Source organism: Nicotiana tabacum, chromosome 23 (genome assembly GCF_000715075.1).
Source record: "Nicotiana tabacum cultivar K326 chromosome 23, ASM71507v2, whole genome shotgun sequence".
NCBI classification, from domain to species: Eukaryota; Viridiplantae; Streptophyta; class Magnoliopsida; order Solanales; family Solanaceae; genus Nicotiana; species Nicotiana tabacum.
In genome coordinates, this window is record NC_134102.1 from 5,392,086 (window position 1) to 5,415,201 (window position 23,116).

Here is a 23,116-nt window from a genome sequence, read left to right on the forward strand (position 1 = left end):
TGAAGGTTTGAACCCTTTCTACTTGAACTTTTCCTCTAGTGATATATCTCTTAGTTTAAATTCTCTTCTCGTCGTTCTAATTTATGTTTTTAAAATAAATAATCACTTGATCATATTCTCAATTTTCAATTTCTCATATAAACCGATAAAATTGGACAGAATTATTAACTAACAAAATAAAAATCGACTTTGTAAACTTCTTCATTCTTCAATCATTCATGGCCTCAGATTCAGTTATCTCACCAAAATCTTATGCATTAGCACAACAATATAGCTAAAATCAAGTCTTTTTTGGGGGGGGTTTCTGCATCAAGTTTTGGCAATGTTTTCAATAGCTACTAGGAAACACAACTTTTACTTTTTTCATCCGTTTGTTGTTTCTTGGCAGGAAAGAGTCATTCAATTAGAGGGCATTTTCTTTTGGGAATCAGAAGAGAAGAACGACGCGATCAACAGATTTACACTGCCGCTGAAAATCCTAGCTAATAACCAGAACAAATGACAGGTAAAATAAGAAAGAAAACTTCTGTTGCTGGTCGCCTAAACTGTCGGACATGCCCTTTAGCGATAATGCAGAACCCTGTACAGATACCTGACCACAAACATACCTGCATTTAGCAACATTACAGCTATAGGGAACTGCCTTGGAATAAAATCATCTTCTGGAAGTTGAAATTCTTATTTGCACAATATAAATCGAAGTAAAATGATGACATTACCATATAATGCTCGTTTTGAGCCCCCTTTACGCTGGCCTTCTAAGTTTGGCTAGTTCACCCAAGACATTCTTGAGGGGAATTCTCAGCTTGCTCTTTTTAGTCTAGAATATTTCGCAGCAGCATTAGAAAGACCATCTTAATGCAATGCTAAGTACACGAACTAAACAAAATGATATAAACAGAGCACAATATGCAAATAGTTGCCAAGAACCTTGAAAGATATAGCAGTCAATGCTATCGAACACCTACAAATTGGCTGTGCAACCAATGACGCAACCATTGTACAAAAAGCTCGACACTGAAACAGATATTGAGACCAAAAGCAATAATTCCTTTTCCTCTTTTTTTATTTTATTTTTATTTTTAGTGTTAGTGAAACTAACAGTCTTGCAGCAGTAATTATCCACTCATATCACTCAGCTGTCTATGTAGAAATGAGCATGAACCATATTACTGTGTGTGCGTATTTATAGTGTCATTCTCATCTATTGTTAGTACCAAGATAGAAGGTTCTTTAAGAATCTTAATTATAGCTATTATGGTCCTTGTCTAGTCAAACTTAAAATTCAATCAATAGCAGCAGTTGAAAGCAACCTCAACACCCATATGTATTCATTATTATCAGCCAAATCCGAAAAAGGAGGAGGATGGAGTCTTGAAATGTCAGATTGGAACTGACAAAGCTTTGGGTAGCATGTCTTTAAAACAAAATCAACATCCAGAATATGATTCAGAACAGTACAGTCCATACCTTAAGTGAGGGAACAAGAGCAAATACTTCTTCAACAGATTCCACGGCAAAGTTGGCAATCATGCAGAGCTGCATCCATACAACAATTGAAATATGAAAACATTGCCTCACATGTAGAAAATCAAGTATTAACAGGTCTAGATTTGATACCTCCCCATCGGAAACACCATGCTCCTTTAGAGGTCTGATCTGAGTTAAATGAAAACCAGCACTAGAAAATTTTCAAGAGACAATTATAACATGCCATACAAAGGTTCTTTTTTCTTTTTTAATAATAAAAGGACAAGGATACTTGAGTATTTGTTTGACAATCTCGGGATTATCGTAAAGCCTGTTCCTTTGTGCATAGGCCAATCCCCTGTCAAATGAACTGGTAGCAAACAAGTTCAAACTGTTAGGCAGGTAAATTCTCGTCTTGTCCTTCCACAAGAAGCGACAGAGAGAAGAAAAGTAGATCTATTCCTGACAAGAAAAAAAAAGGCAGCAGAACAAACATGCACTCCCTTACATAGGTAGTTTTATAGCTGGATCTTCAGACAATACCACCATTTGCTCTTGGATTCCTTGCAAAATATCAGCAGCTTCACAGTCCATCAGGCATGCCGTATTGTCCGGAAGTTCTGAATATAAATCAAGAGATTCTTAGAAGGAAAATTAGAACAGAATCGACACTTAAGTAGTCTACTCATATCTTAAGCCATTTACCACTTGATTCAGCAAATGCAATAGACACAGAACTAGCAAAGCAACACCAGAGTCCCAGACTAAGGTCCAAATCTCAACTTCATCTAAAGAAGAATCTCAACATACTGTGTGGAGCATTATTTTCAGATAAGATATCAGATAGTAGATTCAAGGTCTATTTTTTTAATAACGGTGATGTTCGGGCCAGCCCGTGCGATCGTCGACTATTCCACCGGGTACCTGCTACCTCCCACTAGTGCAGGTTCTAAGTATTGATTCAAGGTCTATTCATTACAGTATTATCACAGAATTTCCCAAAAAATTAAAACACAAGTTTCTCCGATATTAAATCCTTGAAAATTCAGCCAAATCAGCAGAAGTTCCTGTAAAACTAGCTTAAGATGCCCAAAGTGTTGGTTAATTAACGTAAATCAAGAGATTTAGCAATCAAATTCAACTTGCTTGCATCAAGCACATCTATCCTTTTTTGTTTTATTTTTTCTTCGACAAGTACATACCCCCCTCCGTTCAAGTTTATGTGAACCTACTTCCTTTTTAGTCTGTTCCAAAAAGAATGACCTCTCTCTAAATTTGGAACAATGTAACTTAAACTTGCAATTCTACCCTCAGTGAGAAGCTTTTATAGCTACAGAAACACTCTCATGTTTAACACACAAGTTTCAAAAGAAATATAGCTACACAAATGTTATGGCTTGTTCAGGACCACAAGTTTTAAAACTCTTCATTTCTTTCTTAAACTCCGTGCCCAGTCAAATAGGTTCACATAAATTTGAACGGAGATAGTATTTTCTTTTCCTTCCAAATTCTGGATGCATATGACAAATCGATATTCATTCTTCACTGAATCCAAAATGCTAATGAAACTCATGGGCAGTAAGCAGCAATTCTTTGGTAAATCCACAAACATTCACATGATACTTTCCTAATAAAATAAGTGGGGTCTCCTTTGCAAATTTAATTCTGCTTTTGACTTTGTATAATTATTAACATGAGACTCGATATGCACTTTTAATGTTGATTGGAGGAACATGTTGCAGGGGCACACTACTTTTTCATTCAATAGGGATAGCCAAGAGAGGTTATATAAAATTGAAAGTGTAGATCTACTATAACCTTTCCTGCATCACATAATATGCTGTAACACTTTCCTTAAGAAAGAGATCGATATTAAGGGACTAGGCCAAAAAAAAGGTGGTCCGATTTGGGGTAGATGGAGCAGTATTAAAAAATTCTGAAGGCAAAGGAGCAAGAGCAAAAAGAATAAGTCTATAATTGGAAAAAGGTAGAAAAGGTAGAAAATCATAAATGAAATAACAACTGACACCAAAATTTTCCATTAACAAGTATCTGACAAGAAAATTATATTTTCATGTTCAAGCTGGAAAAGAGAATCAGAACTGAAGGAAAACCTTGTTCAACTCTAAGCTCCAAAGGACCAGGTGCTTTTGCTGTTTGACTTTTACTACCACTGCCAGCTTTCTCTCCTTTACCGCCTTTGCCGGAAACACCTAGGCAATGACAATATGCATATCAGGAAGAGAACAATTCCAGCATATTCCCATCAATAAGGCCAATCACAAACAGAACATGATCAAAATCACAAAGATAGGAGTATAATATAGACAAGAAAAGAGCACCATATTTCACACTTCTACTGATGCATCCATGGAAAGCATATGAAAGTCTAACCTTTGGAAGATGGTTGATCAGCTTTTCCATTCGATTTTGTGAAATTGGTATCCAGTGATCCTATTCAATGATAGACATTGAGCAGCATCAGTAATATTCAAGTAGCAGATTTCCCAGAAAAATGATTGAATTACAAGCATATTCAAAACAATAATCTTTTTTTTCTTTTTCTTTTTTGCTGTTTAAACAGGTGAAGTGAAATCCATAAGACACCAGGAACCAACCTAACCTTCAGAATCAAACTGAACTTTCCTTCCTCTTTTTGATTTCGCTGAGATATCATCCTTCCCTTTGGAAGCTACAGAAAAGAAGTCAAAGACGTGCGTGCTTCAAAACCAAAGAGGTCAAAGATGCATTGAGAGATTAAAAATGCAAAGATTTTCAAAGTCAATGTACCAAGTTAAATATAAACGAAACACACAGATCTTTCAACTGCGCTCAGACTGTTTCACTAAGGAATTAGAATGATAAGTGTAACTAGTGTTCTTCTTTCTTTTGCTAACAAATTCTAGTGAGTACCTCTTCCCATCCATATCTTGTACTAAATCTTTCTACTTAAGTTCTCGATCCATCAAACAGAAAAATTGCACTAATCAGCCAGTGAAACACAAGCATTTGAGAACTATCTGTTGGGTCCTAGAGCATATGATTCTCTAATTGATTTTCCATATATCCAGTGCTACTGCTATCATGTGGATCCTAGAGCTTAATTCTCCATTATCATGTGAGAGATTCCTTTGACTCCAGAATTAAGCATCTCATTGGCTATCACAAGTCACATTAATTTTACTGTTTTAAAGACCTGTTTAACAGTCACGGTCCAAATAAGCCAAGACTTAGAACTCAAAAATCACCGATAGGGGTCTATGTTACACAGAGGCGCAACCAGGATTTGAAGTTTGTGGGTTCTTAACTTGCCGCTGAACCCACAGCTCATCTTTGTTAATTGGTTCACATAATTCAATCCATATTTAATGAGTTTCTTAATACAAATAAGATTTAAGCAAAAGCTACTGGGTAATTGTTACATTGGAAGGCATGTATAATCACCAGAACCGTCGAATACAGTCGTTTATACAAGGGATTTAAAAAATAATAATAACCTATGACTTAAAGCAATTTTTGAACCCCTTTTGCCAATTTACTAGAATTTTTCCTTATGTCAAGGGGTTTCGATGTCTTTTTTTCTTTTTGCTCTATTTGCACAGTGTAATTTTTCAAGGACTTTCTTCAACCTCAATCTGCCCCTAGTAGAAGGCATGTATAAATTAAACATGGCGGAGCCAAGATTTCAACTATATAGGTTCTAGATTTCAGAACGACAACTTCAAGCGCTAATAACTGGGTTCTAAATTTAATATTTGTACATATTTAATGAATTTTTAAACACAAATACACTGTCTGAGCAACTCCGCCCTAATAATTACTAGAACCAGGAACAAGTCACAGCAAAAAGAAGAAAGAAGAAAAATGCGAATTGTTTTACCAGGAGATTTGAGGGCAGACTTTCCATTTTTTGGTAGAGAAAACCCTTTTCCTCCTTTTTCCGCCATTCTTAATGTTCACTGTCACAAAACCATAATAAACACTTAAAACCAAACAACAAATTACACCTTGATTATCAAATGACATGCAAAGTATATACTACAAAAAATGTGGATTTATCGTTAAACTGAAAGTGTAAAAAAATCCAATAAAAGATCAATTTATTCAGCTCTATAGCGAAATTATATGGAAAAAAATAAAATTAAATTTACCTGGGAAAGAACAAAAGATAGTGGAATTTGGCCGGAGAAAGTGAAACTTTTAATAGAAAGTGTGAAGGCACGAAAGAGTGGAGCAGCGTGTAGTACAATGAGGAGTTTTTGGCCAATATGGTGGCTTATTTTGTAGGGTAGGTCTATTTTGGTCCCTCAAATACAGCCCTGAGCATATTTAGCACCTTAAGTATATTAAAGTGGAGCACCTTTAGTCTCAATGACACAATGTGTTCAAAACTAATGGTATTACCCAACTCTGATTCATGAAGCAAATCTTCTGCAATCAAAATATTTCCTCTTCTTTTATTGGATAACTCAAATTATCACTTTAATTCCTCATTATTAGATAATGTCTTCTAAAATTTTGACCATGAAAATATCCCCTTCTGTGCCATCCTTATTTTAGATAATGTCTTCTAAAATTTTGAACTTGAAAATATCCACTTTTAGCCGCGGTATAAATAATAGCTGAAAAAAATGTGTGTGTGTGTGTGTGTATATATATATATATGTTAATATACAAAAATTATACAAATTTTATATACTTTTTTCGGCTACCAGATGTAAATAGTTTCTGACACAGGCTAAAAGTGATAATACAACCTGGTTATTCATTTGCTTCAATAATATGCCTAGAAGTGATCTTGGCAGCTCTATTTTTTTTCAAATTTTAACTTTTATTTTTGGAAAAATCAACCGAAATTTTTAAAAGCAAAAGTTTCAACATTAAAATCTTAAATTTATCAGCTCTAGATATATATATATATACAAATTTTATATATTTTTTCGGTTATTATTTTTACAGCAGTTATACATTGTCATTTTTTCATTGAAACTGGCACATAAGGGGATATTTTCAAGGTCAAAATTTTAGAAGATATTATCTAAAAATGAGGAATTAAAGTGATAATTTGCGTTATTTAATAAAATGAGAGGAAACATTTTGCTTCAGAGCAGAAGATTGCCTTCATGAATCAGAGTTAGGTAGTACCGTTAGTTTTTGAACATATTGTGTCAGTGCGACTAAATATGCACCACTTTAGCATACTTGAGGGACTAAATATGCTCAGGATTATATTTGAGGGACCAAAATAGACCTACCATCAAAGATAAGGGACAATATGGATCAAAAACTCATACAATGAGCATAATTATACCCAAATTTGTAAGCTTTTTATCAATTAATCATGGTTAAGTTTTTGTATTTTCCCTATATCATGGTTTAGTTAACGAAAAATCCAGAAAATGACAAAATGGTTCCTTATTTTTGTGGTAGATATAAAATGATCCCTTAAATATACTCTTGAGTAATTTTGAGCCTGATAAGTTTGACAAAAATGAGCACTTTTGGTCTCTGTCAAATATTTAACAAATTCTAGCGGTTAGATTACACTAAAACTGTAAAAAAGAGAGCTTTGACACGAAGATAATGTATTACCAACATACCTCTGAGTTCTGGTTGCTTCTCTTAGTTGGTTCGCTACCTTATTCGCTATTTTATTCCTTATTCTATTGTATATTCAGTGTATAAAATAGAGTCACTTGCAAAACAAATTGACCGTTTTCTTGATTTAATATTGATGTTATGTGGCATTCAGACTAGGAAAAGCTTTGGTTTCTTTTTGGTTTGGTTTGGTTTTTGAAAACAAATTGTTGTTGGATTTATAGCCTGTTTGGCCAAGCGGTAAAAATTAGCTTATTTTGAAAAGTACTTTTTTGAAGAGAATCACTTTGTGTTTGGCTAATCAATCTGAAAAGCACTTTTGAGCAATAATTTATGTTTAGCCAAACTTTTCAAAAAGTATTTTTAAGTATCAAACTACGAATAAGCACATGAATAGATTTACTTAATAGTTAATATTATAAGTAAATAAATAATCTCAAAAATTTATCGTTAAAAATAATAATTGAATCTTTTTATTTTATTTAAGTAGAATATAAAAATAAAATTAAAAAGTATTTAATTCTTTTAGAATGATTTAAATATTAAAAAATCATTCAACAAATATAAAAGCACTCACCCCTGAAGTCACTATATATTAGAAAGCTATCCTAAAAATAAGAAGAAACACTTATACATTAATATCCTAAGTATTAGGTCTAAAATAAGTAAGGTTATTTTTATATATACTATATTTTGTTAAGGATATTGTTGGTAAGAGGACAAGTCAAAATTGCTTCTACTTCTATGTTAAAACTACCTTTTTCTGCTTCTCAGAAACTTCTATGTTGAAGCTACCTTTTTCTGCTTTTCAGAAAATGCTTCTGCTTCTTCCCAAGAACATTTTTTTTCACAAAAAAGCTTGATCAAACACCTTAAGTTGGGGGAAAATATATTTTTGGGGGAAAAAAGCACATTTGGCCTTGGAAGAAGCTTGGCCAAACAGGCTAGTAATTTTGCAAGAATTGCTTGTGTCTTGAAAGAATGCTTTCAGCAAATCACTCTCCCACTAGAGCAACACAGCCCAAGATCAAGTTTTAATAGTTCCTAATAAATTTTGTATTTACTGATCATACAACAAAAAGCACCACATTAGCATTATGACCTTTTGTTTTGCACAAAATGAAAATGGGAAAAGATAACATACACTTTTTTCCATTAATCTCAAGTCACAGATTCAGTGCTCTAACAGGTTAAGACTCAGTTCAAAATTGAATCTTGTTGGTGCATGCCAGGAAAAGGAAGAATAAGAATAACAACATAAAGACTATAACATCATTCAATCTACTAGAGACACCTCATGCAGCAATGCATTTACTATCCAAACAAATCATCGGTATCGTCGTCTACATTGCTTGAGATATGTCCAGAGATTCTGCGTAAAGAACAAGGGGAGTCTCCTTTAGCGTCGTTAGTAGAAGCTGTCTGACTGGAATCAGAATATGCCCAAGATCCCACTTTAGCAGGAGCTGATTCTCCATAAAGATCGTCGTAAATTCCACCCTTTGGCGGATTTTTCACCTTGTTCAATACCTGTTTAAGTTTGTCCGTTACACCTGTTTGGGTAACGGTGGCATCCTTTACAGAGGACTGTTCTTTCCCTTTCGGTATCACTGTAGTTTCTATTAGGGACTCATATTTTCCGACAAGACTTCCTTCTTTCACACCCAATGGACCAGGTTCTGTCTCCACATCTGCTCCATCCGAAATACCAACAACTTCAACTAGCTCTCCTCCAACCTGATCTTTAAATGACACACTTGTTCTCCTAATTCTTTTCGCGCGCCTGTCAGATGAATAGTTGACATCCTCCCCACTAGTTGATACTGTTGATTTTGACAATGAATCAGGCCTCATAAGCCCATAGCGGTTTAAAAAGGTGTTATAAGCCAAAACAGCTTCCTCATCTGAAGGATCTGGAGGTGGCGGTAAATCTATTTCTGCAGGTTGTCGTGGAGGAGGGAAGAGAGCATCATTGTTCTTTCTCAAGATGTAAGTCCTTGTTGATGCAGCAAACTTCAAAGATTGTCCGGCCTCAAGTTCGACAGGGGAATCCTTTGTTAGCCTCTCATTTGCTACAAATGTTCCATGTGCAGATCCTAAATCAATCACATAAATGCTGCAGAGAAAAAATATAACTAGTTCAACCGACATGAGCTAAGAAGAGCAGCTTTACATCTAAGGATATGCAGTATGGTTTCCAAAAAGGGGCACATTCTATGTCTAAAGACGTGCAGTCAATGTAATAAAGTATATAAGCAGGTCAAACTGCAAGAGGTAAGAAGAGCCCATTCTACATCTAAGGGAAGGCAATCTCGTGCCCAAGAAAGAGCATTTTTCTACGTCGAAAGATGTGCAGGAGATGAACTGAATACTGCAAATCATTGTACTGATAACAATTCTCACCACAGACAAGTGACTTTAACAGTATGCGGTCAAACTATCATCTTTTTCGATTGGTAACCGAGAAAGTTTTGCTTAAAAAACACTTGCAGTCAAACTATCACCTTTATTACTGAAATCTAAATGGGGTCAGATGGTCTAATTCATGAGAATTGGATGATCTTGATAGATGATATTTACAGATAATGACATTCTTGATGTCCCAAATTTTACACTTAAATACAAACTTACAATAGATTTCGAAATAATCTTGAGCAATCTCTAATAAAACCACAGTTTCTCTTTTCTTCAGTCTGTATGGGGTAATATTTGTAAATCTTCAAAAATATGCAACTTTATACAACTAATAGCCTTTATATGAAGAAGAGCTTAAAGTTTTTAAGTACCAATGGGTAAAACATCAGCTAGAAGTAGGAAAGTAAGAAACATCCATTGCCTACAAGGCAAAAAAGTTATAATAGCTTCAGTAAGAATGTTAGGCAAGAACATTTAAATGTTGAAGTCAACATAAAGACATCATTAGAGATTTATTAGTGAGGGAACCATGGCCCTTATGCCTAAGCTTGCTTAAGTCTTTTACTTACTCATTTTGACTCGAGGAAGAAATGCATAAACATGAACTTACCTTTTCTCCACACAAAAAGAAAAAGAGAAGAAAAGAAAAAAAAAATGCATAAACATGAATTGCACAACATATTCCGAGTACATCATCATAGAGTTATATTCTTCTTATGTGGTATTCTAGTTTAATACTCCATTACTTTCTCCTTCTCTTAACAAGCTAGCCACAAAACAAGAAAAGAACATGTTCAAAACTAGATAAGAAAAAGCAGGATCATGTGTCACACCTTCCATTTTTGTGAGGAATCACAGCAGCATGCTGGCGTGAGACTGACTGATGATCAAGGACAAAATCACAAGTATGAAACTGCCGTCCAAAGATATGCCTTCGCTTATCCAAATTAATTCGATCGAGTACCTCACCATCCTTGATCACCTCAAGATAATAAACTCCTGGACGTGGCTCAATAGCCCAATCAGGAGGCTGCCAAGTTGATTGTCCCCCTCCATGAGTGACATGATGAGTTGGCACTGTAGAAGCGGTTGCATCTGCCGCCACGGATTTCTGCAAAGCAGGTTGTGGATTTACGTATTGAGTTTGTTGATGAGATGTTGTGGATTGTGCATATGCTGGAAAAGGATGTGTAACCGCCTTTGTAGTAGGCTGCAATGCTGGTTTAGCAGCTGAATTCGCAGACACCTGAAATGGCTCCAATGACTGAGCTTTCTTAAATCGATCAAGCCCTGATCTACCATACATTCTGTCTCTACCTTCAGCTCAAACTACAAGCTCTTCCTCAGTCGAATAAGATCTCAAGCATGGACCCTTCTCAGCCCTACATTAGCTCAGAATTCTATGAACTCGGTTTCATCTCAGATTATGTAACACTGCATCCAAAGCAAAGGTTCAACCAACATAAAGCAAAAAGAAAAGAGAAGAGTACCTACGACACTCTTTAGAATCCATCCACAAATATATGTATGAACTTTTCTATTCAATCCATTGTAGAAGTTCATAAAATATACAAGAAAATTAAGAAGACAAATGCAGTTGTTTTACTTATAATTTTTATTCAATAAGTGGACGACCTGGACGACCTCTAATTCTTTTTTCTTTTGGAGTAAATTCTATTATGGTTTTGTTCTCTCACTTGTATCTTTCTTCTGATAAACGCTCCCTATACCTACCTTGGTTTATTATATGTTAAAACTGATGTCACAAGATTCGTTTCCTCTCATATTACTAGAAAGGGAGTTATTATGATTTCCCCAAAAGAATCGGATTCAGGATTTAAACGTTATGGCTTCAACTTTAACGTCCCTAGACTGAATTAACGTACTTCTGAATTATGAATTCAAAATTTAAAATATGTTGAAATTTAGCGGTTTTTCACATACATATTTATGTTATGTGTCGACAATACTGGATTAAGTTGAAGCCAGTATACAAAGGCTGCATCTGCCTCTATTCCACAACCCTGCGTACAATAACATAAAAAAAATTGACGGTGGTGTCTAGGCCAGCTTGCGCGCACCTGAACTATTCCACCAGATACTTGCTACCTCTCACTAGCACATGTACCGAGTAACTTTGCGCACTAAGGCTCAAGTAAATGGAAAAATATCACCTAGTGCTTTTTGCTTCCACTAGGAATTAAACCTAAGACCTCATGGTTTTCCTCCCACTTCATTGACCACTACGGCCTACGCAATAACGTAACATAAAACTTTATGTGTGATAAAAAGGAAAAAAATTGTACTTTCCAGCAATTGTTATCTAATAATTCTGCTAAACACATTTAAAAACTTAGTTGTTATAAGATAAAATTGCACCTCAACCCTATAGACCAACCACTGGCAGTAATCGTTTAAAGCTCAAACTATGTGCAGAAAAGAAAAAATAATTCCTACACTACTGTCCTACACCAATTTTAAGCATCTAATAAAACCAGAATCATAATATGAGCTAACTATTAGGGCATGGGATCCGTGAAATTAACAAAATCTAACAGGGGGTAAGATTTGCAAGAGATTAAAAGCAGATAAGTACTATTAGCAAATGAGATTAGAAGAAAGACGAAGATTAACTAACCTCTTGACAAAAAGAGAATGTTAAGTGTATGAGATTTAGGGTTAATTTATTATAGTTGAAGTTGAAGCTATAGTTGCAGATCGATGGGCGAAGCAAATATGGTGAATTGAGAAGGGACTAGTTCAATGCTTGTGTTTTTTTTCTCTGTCTGAGGAATTTGGAAGAAAAAACAATGGAGGCGTGAGATAAAGAGGGGCGACCCCCCCCCCCCCCACACACCCACCCACCCACCCCAACCGGTTCTCTTTTCTTCTCTTTTTTTTTTTTTTTTCTTTTTCTGAGGAGGATTAAATTTTTGCTTAAAATACGAATTACACTACTTATACAATGTAATAACAAAACAAAACAAAACAAATTGACAAATACTTTTTTTTAATTAGTAGCAGACTAGCAGATATGAAGATATGATAAGAATAATTTAGACTTGTTTACTATACTTCATTCAGATCATTATAAATGTGGTTTTAGTTAAACAAATTTTGTCCAATATAAGTACTAATTTATTATATTATTTTAGGAAACCAAGAAAGCATTACTTTCTTTTTTCCTTCAAATTTACCAAATACTCCACTAAATGATTTATAGGATTTTCTAAATTAGAAAAGATAAAAGCATAATATAATTAAAGAATCCTTTTGATTAATATTATTAAATGATTTTTTAATGAATATTTTAAAACATTTAAAATGAACCAGAGGCAGTAAGATTTTATTCAAAAGAGTAAACAAAAAAAAACAAAAAATGTATGATTTTATTTTTATTTTTTTTTGTCAAAATAAAATAAAAACATGCTTGGTACAAAAAGTTTATTGATATAATAAAAAGCTTGGTAATAAGTACAAGATTTATTAAATTTGTAAAGACTCATAAGTCTGTAGAAGTATTATAAGTACACATTTCAATTGATTGAAGTGTGTGCTTAACCGGACATCATAGTACCAAAATAAAAAATTTTCGGTTATTCAAATATTAGAATCAAATCAAATCAAACCAATTAAGTTGGTTTTTTATCGATTCGATTTTTGTCATTTTTTTTTTGTTTTTTTCTTAAACACGAGACATACACTACCAAACACATATCCCGTCGACTACATTTTCAACGTAACGCTATCAAACCAATTGCTCTTTGAGAAATCTATTATTTACCAAGATATATTGATGATAATTAAATTAAATAGTGATGAATAATTTAAATACTCAATTAAAAATCGATTATTTTTAACGTGAAATAAATTCTTGTATTTAGCAAAAGAAAACTACCAATCAAACTAAAATGTAAAGGCAAAGAATTAGATTATTAAATAGCAAAGAACTAGACTAAAAATACAAACGACTAATATGTACCATAATATATATTTTATTTTTTTAATTTTTTTTAAATAGATACTTCTATAGTCGGTTTGGTTCGGGGGTTTTCGGTTATTTTTTTATTAAAACCAAAACCAAACCAAATCTGATCGGTTTTAAAAGTCAAAACCAAAGCAAACTTAAAAAGTATCGGGTTTTTTTTTCGGTTTGGTTCGATTTTTCGGTTATGAACACCCCTACACACAGAGTCAGACAGACACCAAAAGAGAAAAAAAATGATGACAGCCAAAGAATCCATCAAAGACCAAAACAGCATAAGAAAATAAGTGGCATGAATGGTTTTTCACTTGGCAAAATGGCAGAATACATTTGACATCCAAAGAACTATCAAATCCTACAATAAGTAGTATTATGTACATAACAAAAAATTTCTCCTCATCGCGGAGTTTGAAGTAATGAAAGTTGTTTAATGTCAAAAAAATTATGGTCACGAATCTACTTGAACGTAAGATGCCATACAATAACTACACCACAATTCCAAACCAGTTGAGGTCAGTATCATACTAAAAATTTAAGCATGTATCCAAACGTTGCGACTGGGAGATCGATGTCTTGGCCGCGTATTCCTGATGTTTCAACCATACACTGAGCTCCAAAGTGTATTTTTTACACATTTTGCTTCTTCCTATCAGTGTTAGTGACTCATGAACTATTATACAACAACAGTGTCAGCGAAAATTTGGTGGATGAGGATCAACCGGGATTGTGTACATTGGCGATAATTAGTCCTTCCGAGGGTTTGCAAAAGCCAAAGGACCCCTCTAGATCACGACGGGATCAGATTTTGAGAGATATTCCTTCTCAACTCCGCTGAACATGACTAATAGGCGCTCTTGCAGATTGGAAACTATGTTTTTCGTGATCCTTTTCTGATGTCTCGAGCATTTCAACCAAGCAATTCCCAGATGTACCTGAACGTTGCATCTCGTCGATCTTGAGGGGACAACCTCAACCTGGTATCTCAGGTGAAGCTGCAATATACAGACAAGAAGCTCTTAGCCTACTGTGAGCAGATGTTAAATGGAAAGAAAAATGACATATCACAAATGTCCCTACATTGAAAAAATCACCCAGTGGAACTCCGTGAAGAGTCATGACTTCCTCTACGAGCCAACCATTTTTATCAGAAAGGCGAGACTTCTGCTGCGTGCTTGTAACTTCACCTCTATAACGGGATATACACTTATCAAATTTATAATAAAGTTGCCTCTGATACACATCAGGCTTCTCAGATTCCCAGGGACTAAAAGAATAATTAAGACAGCCGACTTTCTCCATGATCTTACGATCAAGTTCATTACCACTGAATAACTCCATGAAAAAGTCCGTCTGCAAACAACCAAAACAAGATATTGAGCAAGAAATGTAAAACGTAATTAAGAATTCCTATTTCACATGCTCAGATGCCGGACTATAACTATTGAGCAATTAACAGATAGTCTAACTATAATTGGGGCAGGTTTTGACAGAGGTGAGCAATTTAACCACCGCTACATGCAGGCCTGTAATCCCATCTCAACCAAAATCCATCAAATATATTTAACACCCAAAATCTCTTGAACAAAAGGAAAGGCAGGGGGGATACTCACTGGAACTGAAAGTACAGAGGAATAAACTACAGACATATTTATATCCTCCACACCCACGAATGATCCACTCTCTTCCGATTGAAGGCTTTTTCCTTCAGAGTCATCATCTGCAGCTTGGAAGTCACTGCTTAGCGCATCCTCTTCTGCCATTTGAAGGCCTTTAGCTTCGGACTCTTCTTCAACTAACTGCACCTTCTGCTCGGGACTCAAAGCTCTTGCCTTCCACAATGCCATGATAGTCCTAGATACATAGATCAAAAGAATTAAATTTCCTCGTAATCACTATAAGCTGCTCATATGAGAAACCCAGCATTTTATCTGACAACAGTTTTTTTTCTCCTTGAAGTTTCCTACACGAAATACTAGTTCAAAATAGACAAACCGCTCATAAAGAGGTGACGCACTCACCTGTGAGCCACATTGAAAGAGACAAAAGAGTGGAAATGAAACTTCAGCCTGCCTTGCTCATCTTGAGTCTTGGCACCATGCCTTGCATCAAAACCTTTACCGGGCTTTAAAGTCATGATAACATTCGGGCTACCCATTGACGCCAAAGTAGGAGACTCAACTTGAATGTCTTCAATATCTTCCCAAAGAAGAAAAAATTTGGTCTTATGTCCAAATAGATCAGAATGGAACCCAATTATTCTTGCAGACAAAAATAGTCGGCCCTGAACCAAAAGAAATTACAAATAGGTGCATTAATAAAGAAAGCATCATAGCTCACAAAGTTGGCGGAGACTCATTTACAACTTTGACAAGATAATATTAATAATCCCGACCAACTGATGCAGAAGTACAGTAAAGACTAAAGATACTGTTCAACAGCAAATTCAATGATTTATCAACACAAAGAATCAATAAACATTAGCTACCTGGAGAGGCATCTTGCGTTTCAAGTGACATGCAAAATCATTGATGAGAAATTCTTCAGGTGGAAGCGCAAAAAGCTTTTGGAATGCTGAATTGGTCTGAGGAGATCGTAATTTTATCTACAAAAATAATTCAGACACTGTTCAGCAGGACTCATAAAGAAAATTAAATCCCCACATTTAACGAGATCCATTGGCCATATAACATTAACTGCAGAAATAGATGATCTACCTTCTTCCCAACTTCCTTCTCCATCTTAGACAGATAGTCTTTGACAACATTGGTACCCTTTGTATTATTCAAGAAAACTCTTAAATGCAGCTTAGACTGGCAGGCTTGAGCCAACTTTCCTTGAAGAGGAACCCAAACATCAGACAAATCTGTTATATTAGTTTTGACAAAATTGATTTCAGCATGCCCAAGAGATGTAGCTTCACTAAAAGGTCCATCAAAATCAAACACTTCTACGTCCAGAACAGATGGCGGCTCATCCATTGCATCAAATTCAAATATTTCTGCATGTAACGAGGTTCAAACCACTAATCAAAGCCAATGGAAAAGATCTTGTATAAATGCTCAAATGACGGCAACTATAGAACTTCAAATAAAGACAATAGAACCCCCAAAAGATAAAGATATACCATTCCATGTGGGATTAGACTTTTGGAACTTGATTGAGCTGGTTCTAGTTTTCCCATTGCATGTGAACACCACATATGGGTCAGAGAAGCCACTTGAGTCAACAGCTGCCAAATTGTTTCCTTCAATCAAGGCAACGGTCAACAGCCAGCCATCTCCTTGTGCTTTGACACCATGGTCGCTTCCTGGTTAAAGTATCAACGATACAACACATCAAAACCTTGGAAAAACAATGTATACCACACATGGTATCCATAGCAAACATGCTGTGACAGCTAAGAATGAGGAACCGAGAGAAAACACCTAATTCTGATGTCTGGATGATATATGTTGAATTTTGATGGATTCTTCATACCATCTTTAACCAAACAGGGAACTAATAATAGTATACCTTTTTGTACCCTAGCTCGCATGAAGCGTGATATCAGCTCCAGTACCCGTTTTCCTTGAAGTACTAGCACTCCACACACAATTACCTCACCAATAGAATCTGGTAAGTCAAGGCCAACAAACTCAAGCCCCTGTATTGTGCTAGGCATTGCCAACAAGATGTGCAAAAACACATATATCCCAATGAAAAAGGTTGATATTACAGTAAAATTAGCAAAATACTGGAAAGCCAGCTTCCAATCGGACTGGTGCTCCACTTCTAGAGATGCCAAAACCTGTTCTTTCTCTGAACCTATGTCCTTTGCGTCAACTGGCTTTACATTCTGAGATAATAAGTTTGCATACTGCTCAAAGCTCTCCTTAATACCTTGCCGTGCACCATTTTCTATCATGCCTTTCATCATAGTGCTTTGCAAGAAATTCATACGCCACGACACTACTAACCTCGAAGACTGCTCTCCCGAAGGCAACTCAGGACCAGGAGTAATGTTGTAAAGCAATTCTGTTCTGAAAGTGCTTCCATATGGGGCATCCGGGGTACTCACAATAGCTGAAAGAGCAAAAGACTTCCCATCAGCTTTAAGATACGTTTGGTCCTCTGTAGTTTTTAAAGCCTTGACCAATCTACTTGCAGCTTTAGTAAAAGTGACCACTCTTTTTAAACTCTCACCACCATTTTCAAGTTTCCAAGGTCCAATACGCAACTCCGTGGATCCCTGAATATCTGCTAAGGATTTAAAGAAGTTTGAATCCGGTGAAAACAGGAATGAATTCAATTCATGCGGGGCAATAGCATACAATTGATCGACTACTACTCCAGGAAGGTTTGAAATTTCGCTTCCTTGTTCTCTTGCCTCCATGCTTTTAATTAGTTCTTGAAAGTTTCCCGATGTGGACTGTTCCTCTTGTGCATTCTCAGAAGCTACTGTACTGGCACTTTCAGGTGTCACTGTTATATCTGGAGCTTTCACGTTAGTCGCGGATACTGCATCCCCATTCTTGTTGAAAATTTGAGCAAGTCGACCAGCAAAGGTTTGCGCCTGAGGCTTTTCCTCCTTAGCAGAGGCTGCTTCTTCGGATCTCAGAGGAGAAGATGATCTCAAGGAGCCATTAGAAGACAAAAATGGAGGTTCAGTTGGCACATCAGGCAACTTCTTCGACGGTGGTCCATGATCACCAGCGGACTGCATGTCCGCCAATGTACTGCTTTGCGAGAAACATATTGTGAGAAGAATCTGACCTATTAGAAAGGAAGAACACAATTAAATCCTCAACCGACCTGTGCAAACCACAAAAGAGATGCTATTTATCATTGATACATTGAATTCGATCAAAGATCATTCAATAAAGCTGGTATATTCCATCTTTAAGATGTCATGGTACAGGCAGACGCAGCCCAATCATAAGAGTATATATCTGTAATTTGTAAATATCTGGACTAGTTGAAAGAAGCATTTGATAATATCATACAACAGAAGGCCAAGAATACTTGAAACAACAACAACCACGCATCAATCCCAAACAAGTTGAGGTCGACTATATGAATTCTCACTGACCACGTTACTCCTTTTAAACTCATCTCAGAGGCCAATATTATACAAAATACAAAATAATAATAAAATTATAAATAAAACGTACTAGAAGTTCTATATATTTTGATCGTTTTCTACTTATGTACAAATCTCTGAAAGGCTAAACAACTATTAGAAATGCATAGGATGTAGAGTAAAATTGCTAACATGACTAAAACTCACAGTATCCAACCACATAAGCCATCATCAAAATGGAAAGAAAGATCATATATTCTAACATATAAAGAAACATTTCTTATCCAAAATCAGCTTAAACATTCAAAAAAAAAAAACACTCAAAAAATCATCAAGAATAAAAAGAAAGACAAAAGTAAAAAAACTTACCACAATCTCTATTTTTGGCCTTCTTATGCCTAGGTTGCAAAGTATACCAAGCAGTACCAAGTGATTTATCATTAGCTTCAAAAACCTGAGACACTTGAAATTTAATTTGTCCAACAAAATCATCATTGAAATATTTATCTTCATCTAAAACAGAAATAATAAGCTCCTCTTTCAAATCATCAACTCTAAAAGCAAATTCCTCACACCAAGAAGGATTTAAACATTTTTTCACTACTTTACTTCTAAACTTCTGTTTTCCTAATGATAATTTCACATATGGATCACTAAATCCATTTGGGTCCATTGCTGGTATGTTCTTTGCTTCAATTACTCTTACTAAAAGCTTCATATTTTTTCCCCAAAAAAAAAAATCACATAACCCCACCAACAAAAGTTGAAATTTTTAACAAGAAACTGATTGAAAAACAAGAAAGATCAAATTTTTATTGAATACAAATGTGTGATCAAGAATGGTACGAGTTCAATTAACCAAAGAGAAAAAATGGTTATTATAAAACATTTGCAAAAGGCTGCAAACTAATAAGAATTGACTTTTCTAGGTCAATGGGTGTTGAGAAGTAATAAATTTTGATATATATTATACTACAAAAAACACCAAAATGGTATTATAATTCGTCAAAAAAGCTCCAAATTTCCAGAGTAAGAAGAATAAAAACAAGAGAAAAGGACCAAGATTGGATTTTTATATGAAAATACAATGAAAGGGATCAAATTTAAAAGGAAAATATTACAAAGGCAAAATATGGGAATACCCCCATATACAGAAATGGACCAAAGATTGGATTTTTAGATGAAAAAACTCAAGAAAATAAAATATAGCAATGGCTGTTTAATATGAAAGAGACCCTGATACAGAAATGTTAGATTCTTAGGAGAAAGATGGAGATTGGAGGGATGGAAGGTGGAAGAGAGGGGGGAGAGAGAGATGACTAAATAATAAAAGAAGAAAAAAAAAAAGTAAACTGACTTTTCTAAAAATGCTGTTTTCAAGTTGCAATTGCGCATATTCAATGAAGTGAATAGAGAATTATGAGGTTTTGAATTCATCATAATAGATTTTATAAAATTAAGTAATTTTTCTTATAAGCTTAACATCTTAGTAATAGAGAATTTCACGTTGTTATTATATCGTATTATTACATTAAATATAATATTTATTTTAATTGTTACTTAAATTTTATTGTATCGTATAATTAAATTCGTTGTTACGTAATGACGAAAAGTGTCACTTTATGGAACGACCAATTTGGGATGGTTGTATCATTACTTTATTTTTTCTTTCATTTTGCTCTTCTTTATTATTATATTTTTATTTTATCATTTATCTTATCTTTTTATATAATAATTCTATCTCGTACCTTACTTTTTTTTAATAATATTACAAATTTATTCATATTGTTGGTGCATGAGAACATGAAACAATTACAAATAATATAACCTATTTCAAAATTGTACAATTCAAAACGATACAATATAATAGTACAATACTATATGATGCATAATAACCATGCAAACAAGCTATAAGCTTTGGACAGAATTATTTCATACTTATACTAATGAAAAGTAGCAAATCCATTTAAAAAACAAAAAGCCACATAAGTTGATCCGAATCATCAGAATAATTAATAACAAAAAAGAAAGAGTTGCAATTGCGCGTATGAATTTAGGCTGACTAATTCTTTTTCTAGCTTCCTTAAAATAAACAAAGTATTCCAAAAATATTATTGCAGCCATTAAGATAACTACCTTTTTAATAGCTTGTACGTTATAGTTTAAGCTTTTTGCCTCATTTAAAGGCCTTCTTCTTTTGCTTTCACTACGAAATTTGGCTGTTTCTGGTGGAGGACTGCGTCCAAAAGGAGGCTTTTTTTGTTTAGACAACAACTTTATACTTTATCTATTTTGCAGTTACAAGAAAAAGAAAAGGAAAAACTTTTAATCATTAATTCATTTTAGTATTGATTCTTTTGTTAGTTCTACAATTACCTCTCATTTACCCAAATCATAGTGTAATCTAACAGACATGGAAAATACTACTACATTACTTTGAGATCATCGCTCAAGCATCAGAAAGTGGATCGACTATCACTGGTTTCTCAAATTTGGAGCCAATGTATATTGGTTTATGAAGTAGGTCCATGAGGATTGCATTGTTAGCTAAATATGTAGCTTTTGTCGATCGAACGTATTTAAGAAGAATTACGAACAAAGGTGGAGCCAGAATTTGAAGTTTATGGGTTTGAAATTCTAATCCTTATAAGTTACCGGGTTCTAGTTTAACCTATATATATAATATAATGGAGGCAAGAAGCAGCAAATGCAAGTTTAGATATTGAGCTTTTGTTAATGAAACCATTCTATGGTGGATCTTATTTTAATTAATGACGACTTAAAACACAAAGTCAAACAAGAATCTTGATTATGGTATATATAATAAAAAAATCATACTAAGTAGTATAAGCTTCAAGCTAAGGAACACTTTCCTTTTGCAAACATAGTTGAAGGGGAACTTTCCATGTAAGAACTACTATATCATTGTTTGCGTTACTACTAATTAAATTATTTCATATCTAAGGTGCATTCATTCAACCCCATCCACATTATCTTTTTTCTTATTTGTACTTTTGTATTAAGAAAAAGGGGGGAAACAACTTCACAAGTTAAGCAAAATAGAGGTTAAGTTAGAATTTAAAATTTATGAATTATGAACTTATCATTAAATTTTGGTTCGTTTTAACTACGTGATAGATTGATCATATTTAAATATTTATATATATATAATATTTTTTAATATAAATACAAAATCTAAATAAAAGTTACTGAATTTATTCGAACTATTCGTAATATTGCAGCTTCGTCCCTTGAGCAAAACGAATATCCTGGAGAGAATATATTCTTTTAACTTTTATTATTATTGGTTAGATGGCAGAAAAACGGTCATTTTAACTTGTGAAAGAGCTAAAAACACGGTTGCCAATGATTTTGGTTTAGTCTAGTAGGCTTTGACACTTTTGACCCTCATAATCACAATTAAACAATTAATGAAATAAATAGAGAGATTAAGAAAGAAAAAGTTCCATTAATTTCTTGAATGTTAGGGTCTAATTAGGATATTGTTCACCTAACACAGTATTCAAGAAGCTTGTACTAAAAATGTAAGGAAATAAATGTGCCGGTCACATTTTTCACCAAATTGAAAACTGGGGTCCTATAAGGAGGTCCACTGCATTGACTTGATTTGATGGTTGCTCCGGTGTATTAATGTCTCGTTATGTCCGGGTTTGAGAAAGAGTGGGACCACAAGGGTTTAGTGTACGCAGCTTTACCCCTTATTTATGCGAGAGATTATTTTCACGGTTTGATCAAGGGTAACTTATATAAATATTTTTTATATGATAAGAATTTTTTTTTCATTTTAAGTGACGATGTTTAATTGGAAACGAATATAAAAATAAAACAATCTTTGAAATTTTTTGGTCTAAACAAATCATAATATTTCTATGGCTACTAAATTATTTTATTAAGTTTTAAATTTAATATTGTAAAACTTACATGTAAATGGCTTTGAAGTAACCCGATAATATAAAAATATTTTTTTTTTACTTAGACAAACTACATTTAAATAATGGCCTTTTTTCTGCCTTCTGCTTAGTCTGCTAAAACGAATAAAAATATAATGCATTAAAAAGAAGATAAAATGTCAATGTTGACCTATCCATTAAATTTCCCAGCCAAGAGTTATCAGTTGCAAGAAAATCAAATAAGAAGGCAACTTTTAGATTAATAATGGCCAGTTGTAGAATGTAATAATTTGGATTAAAGATAAATTAATTAAAAGTAGAAGGGATGTTGTTGAAAGGGTATAATAGCTGAATTTGAATATAATAATGGAAGTGCATAAACTCTAATTAATTCAGTTAAATATATCAAGCAGCAATAAATAATAATTATTTATAAATAGATGCAAGTGGGGCTAAACGATTTCTATACGAAAAAAAAGAAAAGAGAATCACAAAAATCTCAGTAATTAAATAAGTTGCATTATGCGTTCTTAGATATAATTAATCCAAACTTTATAAGATAAGACAATATTTTAGAAAAACATCAAATGGTTCTTCACTATCCCAGTAGTATTAATTACTTCTTATTTTCTCGTAGTACTTTTTATTTTTCTTCTCATTTTGCATAACATTAGCGTA

The 23,116-nt window shown here is 34.1% G+C and overlaps 3 protein-coding genes across 4 annotated transcripts; all 3 read right to left on the reverse strand.

Moving 5' to 3' along the window:
* Positions 1-190: 190 nt before the first annotated feature.
* LOC107822131 (DNA-directed RNA polymerases IV and V subunit 4) lies at positions 191-5,758 on the reverse strand. 2 transcript variants are annotated; one of them, XM_016648631.2, is made up of 11 exons: positions 5,622-5,758; positions 5,351-5,429; positions 4,094-4,162; positions 3,865-3,924; positions 3,585-3,683; positions 1,979-2,090; positions 1,763-1,840; positions 1,621-1,654; positions 1,471-1,539; positions 720-820; positions 191-592 (listed from the first exon to the last, which is right to left on the reverse strand). In XM_016648631.2, the coding sequence occupies exons 2-10, from the start codon at positions 5,415-5,417 to the stop codon at positions 746-748; spliced, it is 663 nt and encodes a 220-aa protein (XP_016504117.2). In that variant the 5' UTR covers positions 5,418-5,429; positions 5,622-5,758; the 3' UTR covers positions 191-592; positions 720-745. The 2 variants fall into 2 exon arrangements, with proteins under 2 accessions (XP_016504117.2, XP_016504118.2); XM_016648632.2 differs by having other exon boundaries at positions 470-608.
* Positions 5,759-8,194: 2,436 nt separating this feature from the next.
* On the reverse strand, positions 8,195-12,280 carry LOC107822132 (protein phosphatase 1 regulatory inhibitor subunit PPP1R8 homolog). The gene is made up of 3 exons (XM_016648634.2): positions 12,122-12,280; positions 10,317-10,917; positions 8,195-9,184 (listed from the first exon to the last, which is right to left on the reverse strand). The coding sequence occupies exons 2-3, from the start codon at positions 10,787-10,789 to the stop codon at positions 8,383-8,385; spliced, it is 1,275 nt and encodes a 424-aa protein (XP_016504120.1). The 5' UTR covers positions 10,790-10,917; positions 12,122-12,280; the 3' UTR covers positions 8,195-8,382.
* Positions 12,281-13,747: 1,467 nt separating this feature from the next.
* On the reverse strand, positions 13,748-19,876 carry LOC107822133 (C2 and GRAM domain-containing protein At1g03370). The gene is made up of 9 exons (XM_016648635.2): positions 18,897-19,876; positions 16,982-18,220; positions 16,593-16,775; positions 16,183-16,466; positions 15,954-16,070; positions 15,487-15,749; positions 15,079-15,319; positions 14,546-14,818; positions 13,748-14,460 (listed from the first exon to the last, which is right to left on the reverse strand). Exons 1-9 carry the CDS (start codon positions 19,243-19,245, stop codon positions 14,251-14,253), a joined length of 3,159 nt encoding a protein of 1,052 aa, XP_016504121.1. The 5' UTR covers positions 19,246-19,876; the 3' UTR covers positions 13,748-14,250.
* Between the last annotated feature and the right edge of the window lie 3,240 nt (positions 19,877-23,116).

Bases quoted from the DNA above. Each gene is read 5' to 3' on its own strand.
- LOC107822131 (XM_016648631.2), bottom strand. From the start codon at position 5,417: ATGGCGGAAAAAGGAGGAAAAGGGTTTTCTCTACCAAAAAATGGAAAG. The intron at 2,091-3,584 runs GTTTTCCTTCAG...ATTTATATTCAG, and splicing joins GGAGCTTAGAGTTGAACAAG to AACTTCCGGACAATACGGCA. The intron at 1,540-1,620 runs GTATCAAATCTA...GTATGGATGCAG, and splicing joins ATGGTGTTTCCGATGGGGAG to CTCTGCATGATTGCCAACTT.
- LOC107822132 (XM_016648634.2), bottom strand. From the start codon at position 10,789: ATGTATGGTAGATCAGGGCTTGATCGATTTAAGAAAGCTCAGTCATTG. The intron at 9,185-10,316 runs GTGTGACACATG...TTTTCTCTGCAG, and splicing joins ATTCCTCACAAAAATGGAAG to CATTTATGTGATTGATTTAG.
- LOC107822133 (XM_016648635.2), bottom strand. From the start codon at position 19,245: ATGAAGCTTTTAGTAAGAGTAATTGAAGCAAAGAACATACCAGCAATG. The intron at 16,467-16,592 runs GTATATCTTTAT...CGTTACATGCAG, and splicing joins GTCTAATCCCACATGGAATG to AAATATTTGAATTTGATGCA. The intron at 16,071-16,182 runs GTAGATCATCTA...TTATTTTTGTAG, and splicing joins AGAAGGAAGTTGGGAAGAAG to ATAAAATTACGATCTCCTCA.